The sequence below is a fragment of the Macadamia integrifolia genome, chromosome 6, assembly GCF_013358625.1.
Source record: "Macadamia integrifolia cultivar HAES 741 chromosome 6, SCU_Mint_v3, whole genome shotgun sequence".
NCBI classification, from domain to species: Eukaryota; Viridiplantae; Streptophyta; class Magnoliopsida; order Proteales; family Proteaceae; genus Macadamia; species Macadamia integrifolia.
Window position 1 is genome coordinate 14299803 of NC_056562.1, and position 12147 is coordinate 14311949.

The window sequence follows — 12147 nt, forward strand, 5'->3', positions numbered from 1 at the left end:
AAAAAAAAAAAAAAAAAAACTCATTTATTTCAGTGCATTTTCATCAAAATTGCCTATATTATAAATAGACTATAAATAGTGTCTCATGATAAGAGCAAATGTCACAGACTATATAGCATTGAAGAACCCGTCAAAATAACCCGAGTTGGTTCAAGAAAATCACAAAACAACAAGTTTATGACATATAAACAAAATTAATATAAAGGCAATATTAGATTTATCTGTTAATTGTAGTAGGACAAAATTTTATCCTACAAAATATAATGAGATGATAGAATCTGTAATCTCAGGTGTGACAGTATTCCATCCTCTAAAGTTACAGGCACAATAAAATGCCCCTTATAAGAGTCAATAATCAATTCATTTTGAACCGAATCAAAACTGGTTCGAATCAAGATAATACCTAAACCAATGGTCAACAATTATTATGTAAACAAATTTCAATACCACAAGCAAACAAGCCTTTTAAGTCATTGTTCATTTAAGAAACAAACAAACAACAACCCCCCCCCTCCTTTTTTTTTTAATCTATTGGTTCCATCCCTTCTTAACCAACACAATGAACCAAAGCAATGGTTGATTATTTAATCTACTATAGAATTCATCTAAACTATAACCATGCTTGAGTTTGAGTGGTCAATATTTGCAATGTAATGGAACCATAAAGACTTTAATTAATAAATGTGGTCTTAATCTTGATTCGGTTTACCGACCCCGATGGTTTGATATGGCTCAGTTCAGCACATATAACATTATGCTCATATGCTTGAACTCATTATACTTAAATGAATATGGGCTTGGCCCATAAGTTTTTAAGAAAAAACATATCAATATGAAATGTGTAATGGCTGAGCCCATTAAATTTTACAAACTTTTCAACTTAAAAGATGATAGATCCAAGTTTGGGTCTATCATCATCAATCATGCAGTCCTACTCCTCTTCTCTTTTTCTTTTGAAACCAAAATTGCTGCCGTTGTACGGAGTTTATATGATAAGGAAAAAACACGGCTAGAAGAAGTAAAGAAACTTAATAGTTTCGAAATTATCGTCGTTCTTAGCGACATTAACAAAGGCTGCTGGCCGTGAACATAAAATATATATATATATATATATATATATGTTTTTCACAAATTTCCCAAACCGGATTCAACTTCCCAAAACCGTTTATATGGTAAGAGAATCGGGAGTGGACTATTCCCCTTCCATCATCCCAAACCAAGCCCAAGAAGGAATAATACTGAAAACTTGCTACCGAACAACCTTCGCCGCAAACAATGACCGATCTATTTTATCAGATACCTCAAAATCTCAACAAGTGACCAATTGACTCTAACAACCATACTCCTGATGTTAAATGTTGGAAAAACATGTAAGTCGGCCAAGAATCAAGGGAAGATCTTTCAGAAGATCACCACCGCTCACGGAGGCATAAATTTGACGATGCCAAAACACCAAAAAAATTTGAACAGTTGGAAGTGACCAAGGAAATAAAAAAATAATCAAATGATCTAGGGAGAAACGTTGGTAGATCATGCAAGCAGACTAGGTTTAAAAAAAAAACGTTTGAATACAAACATCTAGCCACGATTTTAGCCGTCGTAGCTAAGGATCGACCAACAAAACAGACAATAAAAAATTTATAGAAAATTGCAACCTATCGTCTCCATGAACCGCTCTGATACCATTGAAGAAAAATCTATGTAATCACATGGAGATTAGATAAGCATACAACACAATTCTACACAGACAAGAACAACGTACCTGAATCCATGAACAATAATAACTCCTCGAATCTCTTCTCGTATGTTCCTTGTACAACACGATCAATGTTGGTCTGGTCTACCCTCTTTCCCTTTAGCTTTTGGATCATTAGCCTCACTTAATGGGTCAGTGATAACTATATATAAGGGTGAGGGTAGGGACCAACTCTGCAATAAAATTAGGGTTTCCTCCCCATTAAGGAAACAATACCTTAGGTCCACACATAGTAATAAATATTTCATACCATTAAGGTGTGCTAATAGAATCCAATATCTCCATAGAGATCACTTACCAATAATATTGGATTCTTTCTGCTTACTCCATCTTTAGTCAACACCACTAAACCGGTTTTGGAAACAAATCTTTGACTATGCTAGCCCACCTAATTGAAAATCTTACAATTTCCCACTTGGGCAGCATATTTCACAAGTTTTAGATTTTAAAATTTATTTAAAACGACTCTCCAGTTTAGATAAACTGAATGTGGCCACAAACAAAACAGTGTCGAATGGAGTGCACCTTAAACCAAATGCCTTGGTCCGAATGAGAATTACAAACACCCAACCGTATTGATCATCACATCTAAAGCGATATGAGACCACACACGTCAGTGCTCATAACATCACCGACTTGGGCTGAACAGTATGAAAGTGGTATGGAAATAACATGCAATAGTGATCATCATGTCTATTTCCAAATTGGTCATGGCTCGAAAACCAAATGAGCCCTATGAGACAGATACCGAAGGTCTCATTAACTACAAGCGTCTCCCAAACGCTCAAGCTTCAATCAAAGAAGCTCATTGGGACTGGGTCCGGATGTCCCACAACACTAGCACTAGACCTCAGTCAAACGAGGCTTTGCTAGCGACTAGATGTGTGTGTATTGACTGGAAACTTAGATACCGAATGAGGTAAATACACCACATATAACCTCAATTTTCTGTAGGAGGCAAATAAATAAGTGTATACACATAAACAAATGGCCATAAAAATGCATATATATATTCTTGAGAACAATAATAATGCATCATATATATAAAATACTGAAAGTCAAATGCGAACATATTGAGAAAAACTCCCACTAATAAAATGCATTAAAAGAACTAACAAGTCTCATATTAGTGACATGCTCTTGAAAGACTTTTGGAGTCAAGCCCTTAGTAAGAGGATCTGCAATCATGTTTTCTATAGCAATCTGTTCCATTGTAATCTGTGACTCTTGAACTTTCTTTCTGACCAAAAAATACTTAATGTCAATGTGTTTAGAGTCTGAGAGATTTTTTTGAGGTTTTCGTGGACTATTTCTCTATGTTTGGGTCTTCCTTTGATGATTATCTCTTAAAATTGACCAAAGTTTTGAAACGTTGTATAGAGACAAATCTAATTTTGAGTTGGGAGAAGAGCCATTTCATGGTTTAAGACGGCATCATTCTAGGTCACATTGTGTCCAAACATGGGATAGAGGTTGATTAGGCCAGGGTTGAGTTGATTGCCAAACTCCAACCTCCCACTTCTGTTCTGCAGGCCCGTTCATTTTTAGGCCATACAGGCTTCTATAGGTGGTTTATTAAGGACTTCAGTACTATATCTAGACCCTTGTGCAATTTTCTTGCCAAGGATGCACATTTTATCTTTGATGATGCCTGCCTTCAAGCCTTCCAAACCATTAGATCTTCATTGTCTACAACACCCATAATCCAACACCCAAATTTGTCGTTGCCATTTGATATTATATGTGATGCATCTAACTATGCTATTGGAGCTGTGTTAGGTTAGAGGGTTGACAAGAAACCTATTGTCATATATTATGCTATAAGACGTTCTCAGAAGCTACATTTAATTATACTACGATTGAGAAAGAATTGCTAGCAGTTGTGTATGCTCTCGAGAAATTCCGATCTTATCTCCTTGGATCCAAGGTTGTGGTGTATACTGATCATGCTACTCTTAGGCATTTACTTACCAAGAAAGACACCAAACCTAGGTTGATTAGATGGATTCTTCTGTTACAAAAATTTGATTTAGAAATTCAGGACAAGAAATGTTTCAAGAATGTTGTAGCATATCATCTATCTAGGATCTTAGTTGAGTCACCCTCAACCACTGAGTTGGTTAGAGATTCATTTCTTGATGAGAAATTACTTTTGATTTCTCATATGCCCTCTCCTTGGTTTGCACATATAGTGAAATGCCTTGTTGTTGGGAAGTTTCTTGATGGTTGGAGTAAGCAAGAGAAAGATATATTCTTCTCACAGCTGAAATTCTATTATTGGGAGGATCTGGTATGAGAGAAACGAACCGCAGTGGAGTTGTCACAAAACATCCTCAATGGTTTAGATATAGAGTCAACAATCTATAGCCCTGAGATAAAATTCTTTAACCATAAAGCTTGAACAGTGGCTTCATAACACGCCACATACTCAACTTGCATAGTAGAAGATGCAGTGAGTGTCTGCTTGACACTCTTCCAAGATATAGCCCCACTTGCCATCACAAAAACATATCCAGAAGTAGACTTGAGATCATCTAGACATCCAGCAAAATCTACGTCAGTGTAACCGACTACATCAAGTGAATCGGTTCTTCTATAAGTAAGCATAAAATCCTTAGTGCCCTACAAATATCTCATGACTTTTTTAGTAGCTACCCAATGCGCTTCACTGGGGTTGCTCAAATATCTCCCAAGTACACTAATAACATAGGCAATGTCAAGCCATGTACAAACTTGAGCATATATCAAACTACCAACAACAGATGCATAAGGTATGTTCTTTATCTGATTGCACTCGAATTCTGTCTATGGACATTGAGACTTGTCAAATTTGTCCCATTTTGCAACTAGAGCCTTACTAGGGGAACATGCTAACATATTAAACCTTTTTAATACCCTCTCAATGTAACCTTTCTGAGACAAACCAAGAATGCCACAAGACCTATCACGATGGATCTCAATGCCCAAAACATAAGAGGCCTCACCAAGATCCTTCATATCAAAGTGACTTGATAATAATCGTTTTGTCTCATGCAAAAGATCAACATGATTGCTGGCAAAAGGAATATTATCAACATAAAGCACAAGAAACATGAACTTACTCCCACTGATCTTTAGATAAATACACTGGTCCACAAGATTTTCTTTGAAACCACAATAAGTGATAACTTCATCGAACTTAAGATACTACTGTCTAGATGTTTGTTTCAAACCATAAATAGATTTCTTGAGTTTGCACACAAGGTGCTCTGTATCAACTTGCTTGAAGCCAAGGGGTTGTTGCATGTAAACATCCTCTTCAAGATCTCCATTTAGGAAAGCTGTTTTGACATCCATCTGATGAAGTTCTAAATTAAAATGTGCTACTAAAGCCATGATGATTCTGAAAGAATCTTTTGTCGAGACTGGTGAGAATGTTTCCTTGTAATCTATGCCCTCTCTTTGACTGAATCCTTTTGCTACAAGTCTGGCCTTGTAACGCTCAATTTCACCTTTAGAGTTCCGTTTGGTCTTGAAAATCCATTTACAACCAATCGGTCTACATCCTTTTGGTAATTCAACCAAATCCCAAACATCATTAACAGACATAGAATTCAATTCATCTTGCATGGCAACCATCCACATTAATGAATTGGGATCATTGGCAGTCTGGACAAAATTGATTGGATTTGAATCCAAAGTAATGTCAAATTCATGTTCTTGTAAATAAACAACATAGTCATCAGATATGGCAGGCCTACGAGTTCTCTCTGATTTTCTCAAGGGAACATCAGCAGCAATATGGTCCTGAATCTTATCAACAACAGGGGGTGTAGGCTCAACCACTATAGATTGCACAGGTTCTTGAGTGGGGGCATTCTGTTTTTCAATGTGAGGCTATAATACAGTAGACGGCAGTGTCACAGGCATAGGTACAAGAACACGTTCCTCCTCAAAAACAAAGTTACGTGGTTGAGCAGACTGAAAATCTAAATCATCTTCAAAGAAAACTGCCCGATTTGATTCCACTACTTTAGTAGAATGTGTAGGACAATAGAATCTATATCCTCTTGATCTTTCAGAATAACCGATAAAATGACCACTGATGGTCCTTGGATCAAGCTTCCTTATCTGAGGATTGTAAGGTCTCACCTCTGCAGCACATCCCCATATATGAAAATGAGATAAATTTGGCTTCTTACCAGTCGACAATTCATAGGGAGTTCTGGGAACAGACTTGCTAGGTACTTTATTCAAAATATATACTGTTGTTTTCAAAGCATCACCCATAAGAAATTAGATAAAGTTGAACTACTTAATCATGCTTCTCACCATATCCATAAGGGTATGGTTTCTCCTTTCAGCCACCCCATTCTGCTCAGGTGAACCAGGCATAGTGTACTGAGCGTCAATACCACATTCTTGTAAGAATCTGGCAAATGGTCTAGGGTTACGCCCAGTTTCATCATATCTACCATAAAACTCTCCATCTCGATCAGATCTCACACTTTTTATCTTCTTTTCCCTTTTAAGTTCTATCTCTGCTTTAAAAACTTTGAAAGCATCTAAGGATTCAGATTTTTCTTGAATAAGGTAAATAAAATCAAAACGGGAAAAATCATCTGTGAAAGTAATAAAATATCTGTATCCACCCATGGTAGTAGGAGTGAATGGACTACAAATATCAGTATGAATCAGCTCCAATGCTTCATCCTTCCTGGTTGCACCTTTCTTTTTAGCTCTAGTGTGTTTCCCCTTAATGCAGTCAATACAAATTCCAAAATCTGAAAAATCCAATTGAGGAAGTGTACCATCCTTAATCAATCGTTCTATCCTCTGTTTAGAAAAATGTCCTAAACGTTTATGCCACAACATAGAAGAATTTTCATCCAATCTAGCACGTTTAGGATTTGTAACCACATAATTTACAACAGAAGAAGTGTTAGCATATTTGGAAGAACTAATATCCAAATCAAATTTATAAAAACCATCACATAACACAAGGCATATCCAACCATAAGAGAACCAGAATAGAGAGTAAGTTTCCCATTGCCAATATTAAAAGTGTAACCACAACTATCAAGTTTAGATACCGAAACAAGTTTTCGTCTAAACGACGGTACATAAACCACATTATTCAAATTCAAAACAAAATCAGTGGATAAAAGTAACCTAACTACTCCTATAAATTCAACTTTGGTCTTCTCTCCATTTCCCATGTAGATCATCATCTCTCCCTCACTTGGTTTCCTCCTGCTTTTTAATTTCTGCAAACAATTAGTGATGTGAATAGTTGCTCCAGTACCAATCCACCACGAATCAGGGGAAACATCTACAAGATTGGATTCAAGACACACTAGAGCTAAAAATGTACCTTTCTTTTCAAGCCATTTCTTATAGCCATAGCAATCTGTCTTCATATGTCTATCATTTTTGCAGAAGAAACACTTTGCCTTAAAAGCCTTAGTCTTTGGTTTCAGATTCTGATCGATTTTCTGTTCTATTTTTCTTGATTTTTCTTGCTTATTGCTTTTCCAATTTTTCTTGAATTTCTTCTTACCCCCATTATTGGAAACAAAATAAGCAGAATTAAAATTTTCCTTCTTTCTTTCCTCTTCCTGTACCAATATGGAAGTCATGTCCTCAAGATTCCACTCCAATTTTTGTGTATTATAGGAGGTCTTAAGAGTATCAAACGATGATGGAAGTGATTGCATAATTTGCCACACAAGGAAAGAATCAGATATCTTCACTTCCATCTCGCCCAATGTGGCAGCATAATTGGTCATTTTCATAATGTGATCACGTACTCCACTTGTGCCATCATATCGAGTGGATGAGAACCACTCCAAATATGTTCCCTTCTCAGCCTTATCAAATTTGGTAAACTTTGTATTAATAGCTACAAGAAAATCCTTAGCATTTTCTTTCGAAGGCACACTCTTCTTAATGGTCTTGTCCATAGTATGCTTCACAACAATCAGGCACAATCTGTTGGACTCCTCCCACTTTTCATAAAGTGCTTTTGCAGTAGCGTCACTCTCAGTTGTGGGCTCGGGGGGTTTATCAGTTCTCAAGGCATAATCGAGTCTCATGATGGCAAGAGAAGTCTATCCACTCCTCAAAATTGGAACCATTCAGGACTTTGATGGAAGATAATTGGGAAGTCATAGCTGGCAATAATAATTACCAAAATTTTACCAAAATATACAATATGTAATAACCAAGAGCATATCAACATCCTAATGATATAATGAAAACTGACTAATTAGGGCTTATTAATCAGATTTATCCCAGTACCAATTTTAACAACTGTATGAAAAACACAAACTGGGAAAAGATCCAGCATCATTGAGGTCACACCTGTGGTGGCAAGATCGCCCAACATGCAGTAAAATCTTTCACATGTAAGACGAGACGCCAAAAAACAACACCATATTGTAGATTCTGTCACTTGTGGTGGCAAGACAAGAACCTTCAAAATAGTGAAGCTCAAAACGTCACCCTCACACCATCAAGCAAAACCGACCAAACGAAGACTCATCTGTGTTGGCAAGAGCACATCGTTCGTCATATGGCTTTCTTGACTACAATCCATCCAGATGGTCTATAGTGATTCCGCATCTTTAGGAATTAGCCCACTAAGTGAAAGTCTAATCTCTAAAATTACGAAAACTCTATAGACCAGGATTGCTACTGTATGCCCATTATATTTTAATAATAATTTTTTTTTATTGAAAAGATGTACATAATGATTGTACCCTAAAAACAATAATAATAAAAAAAGAAAAAAAAAACTTGTACGTATCCAAAAAGGAAACAAAAACAGTAAAGTTAAAAAACTCTATTTCTCTCTTTCTCTTTCTCAAAAGGGTTGATGTGACATGACATATGGTGAGAATTGAAAGCTTGTAAGCTTGTTACAACTTAGAGTTCACTTCACTGTCGGCATCTGCTCACCGACCACCAAATAATATATTAATTAATTAATTAATATATATATATATTTTTTTTTTGGTTAAAGGATATCCTCCATTGTCAGTGGAGGAAACCACGAGCATTGTCCTCCATGATGACCACATCTTCAATATGAATCGTCCTCAACCATAACCCACTCTCCTTTGTTTGGAAGAGAGAGAAACACAACAATCCCCTTTCAAACTTGGAGAATAGGACTAGTACCAGCACCTTGCGGCGTTATGCATCACTGACTGTCCTCACCTTTAAGGTACAGAGAGTCACAACCGTGATGCACTGCCACGACAATACTTAACTTGGTAAAGGGGATTCTAGCTCCAACATACCGAGATTAAGAAAGAAATAAAATAGTAGATATCAAAATTATCCGTTATTAAAATAATTTCTACCTAAAATATAAAATTCATTAAGTCATTGCTCAAGGAAAAGTTGTACAAAATTCTGCCTAAAAGTAGGAACCATCTATCGTTAGTATGTTCCCAAAACGAACACAGAAGCTCAGAAACAACCCATTGATCCATCATGAACAGGCTCTGATACCATTGAAAGAAAATAAATACGGAACGATTCATGGAGATCAATGAGCATGCATGATAAACACTACAAAGACATGTTTTAGACATACCTGAATCCATGGCTAAAGAATAAGGACTTCTCAAAAGTCTTCTTGTATGCTCCTCGTACAACACGATCAATGTTGGTCTGGTCTACCCTCTTTCCCTTTTGCTTTAGGTCATTAGCCTCACTTAATGGGTCAGTGATAACTATATATAGGGGTGAGGGTAGGGACCAACCCTGCAATAACATTAGGGTTTCCTCCCCATTAAGGAAACAATACCTTAGGTCCACACATAGTAATAAATATTTCATACCATTAAGGTGTGCTAATAGAATCCGATATCTCCATAGAGATCACTTACCAATAATATTGGATTCTTTCTGCTTACTCCATCTTTAGTCAACACCACTAAACCGGTTTTGGAAACAAATCTTTGACTATGCTAGCCCACCTAATTGAAAATCTTACATTATGGGCATCTGTCAGCTATGGCTAATGATCCGAGAGGTTTTCTGTACCATTGTAGCATCTGAAATCCTTACTTGTGGGGTTGGTGGAGGACTATATTTTGAAGTGACAGTACTTCTGCTCCTACCCTGCTTGAAATTTTGTGTAAGGTGTATCATCAAAAGATATGCGTTTGCATCGATGATACCAAATATTTTAGGAAAGCTAGTTTTTTCCTTGCATGTGATGTGGAATAAACTCATCACGTTTAGATTATCTATCTATCTCTTAAATAAACTTTGTTGGCTTTTGATTTCCAGGGGTGCCATGGACTGAAGAGGAACACAAGATGTTTTTACTTGGTCTTCAGAAGCTTGGTAAAGGTGATTGGCGTGGAATAGCCCGCAACTATGTAGTATCAAGAACACCAACTCAGGTGGCAAGCCATGCTCAGAAATATTTTATTCGGCAAAGCAATTTATCCAGGAGAAAAAGAAGATCCAGCTTGTTTGATATCATAGCTGATGAAGTAAGTGCCCCCTCTTTCTCACTCTCTCCCCCTTTCCTCCCCCCAATCACCACCAAAAAAAAAAAAAAACAATGCATGCATATTCTGCATTTAGGCACCCTGTACTAGTGATGGGAAAGTTAGCCGTCCTGTGATTTTGATGGTAATATCAGAGGAAAATCTTGTCACATTTGTGAGTGGGATGCACAGTATCACAGTTATGGGTGCCCAATTTACTGTCAATATATGCAGGCACACACGTGTCTAAAGTTTCTCTTTGTGGGTAATGGTCAATTTTATTTCTGTGCCATATGGATTATTGAGTGTTTTCACGTTCTTTGAGAGAGGATATCTTCAATAAAAATAAAAATAAAAAGATCAACCCAGACTACCAAGTGCACGAGGCTCCCGCTACTACCGGGTATGGGAGGGACAAATGTACGCAGCCTTACCCTTACTTCACAGGAGAGGTTGTTTCCAAGTTTTGAACCTGTGACCAACATGTTGCCATGGTGCAACTTAACCGTGCATCACAAGCTCACCCACTAAGAGATCTTGTATAGACTATAAGAAAATAAATGGCGAAATGCCGTACATGGCTTATAGGAAGTGTACTTGGCACATCAAATATGCCAAAAACCCTTTTTTTTTTTTTTTTTCATATAATCAGGCTTTACTTCTAAAGGCTCAACTCCCACACACCTTCTTGTTTGTTGGGTGTAAATGCCAATTTTTAGATTGCATAAAGTATATGCAACTTGCATACCTTCTCCCTCTCTTGCAAGAGGGACTAAAGGAGTGTCTTACATGCATCTTTATCAGTTTTCTTTTTGTTGGGGGTTTAGTTCCACACCAGCTACGAATTAGTCTGCAACCCCCTTTTACACTTGGGAGTCCCTCCACCTACAAGTTCGAACTTTGGGATGGAAACTTTGCATTTTACACTACCCATGAGATCAGTAAAGCACACTCCACCTGTTATTTGTCAATATGTTTTTCTTTTTTTCTATCATGCTTATGGAGTTAGAGCTTATCTCTCAAGTTTATTGTTTTCATTGTTATCCTTCCTCAATGTGCATTGTATTTCTGCAGTCAATCGACACTCGTCTAGTTGCATCACAGGAACTGTTCCCCATCAGCAATTCTCAAGGTGAAACACAGAGCAACAATCTGTTGCCAACTCCTCCAACAGTGGAAGAAGAGCACGAGTCAATGGACTCCACAAACTCCAATGAGGGCGAAGCTACCATTCCGAAGCCAGAGAGTTTTCAATGCAGTTACCCAGTAGTATTTCCTGCTTATTTCCCGCCATTTGTTCCATTTTCTTTTCCATTTTGGCCTGGTTACCCTATGGAGGGAGCATCAAAAGACACACATGAAGTTGTTAAGCCAACAGCGGTACATTCAAAGAATCCAGTTATTGTTGATGAGCTGGTGGGAATGTCAAAACTGAGTCTGGGAAAATGCCTTGGCTACTCTGGGCCTTCATCTCTCTCACAGAAATTGCTTGAAGGGTCTACTAGGCAATCTGCTTTCCATGCTAGCCCCGCTACAGGTCAGGTTGATATGGACACAAGCAGCAATCCCGTTCATGCAGTCTAGTCCACTCAGCAGTGAATGGTTGGACCTGTGGATTTTAGTTAGTTCAGTACTGAAATATGCTGGCAGATTATCTGTTTATACAAGAAAAATAATGTGCAGTTCTGATTTATATGCTTCGGTTTTATTTTTCCTTTAACGTGGAGTTCATTCTTTCAATAAAACTGATGCTCAGAAATGTCCATTAAACCATTCTTTGGATATGATAACCTTGAAAGTTTAATGATGTAGTTCATTTTTTGTTGGGTGTATGTATTCCCTTTTGATTATAGATTTGATTTGAGATTAGGAATTTCATTTGGCAATCCAATTAATTCATTA

General features: G+C 37.2%; 1 protein-coding gene across 1 annotated transcript in view; it reads left to right on the forward strand.

Annotated features, from left to right (window-relative positions):
- The window catches only part of LOC122081092 (transcription factor MYBS3-like), an 18128-nt gene extending 6033 nt beyond the window's left edge, over positions 1–12095 (forward strand). Inside the window, exons 2-3 of the mRNA XM_042648063.1 lie at positions 10040–10248; positions 11320–12095. Of these exons, the coding sequence (XP_042503997.1) occupies positions 10040–10248; positions 11320–11829 (719 nt within the window). The 3' untranslated portion in view covers positions 11830–12095. The remainder of the gene's footprint in view (positions 1–10039; positions 10249–11319) is intronic.
- The last annotated feature ends 52 nt before the right edge of the window (positions 12096–12147 follow it).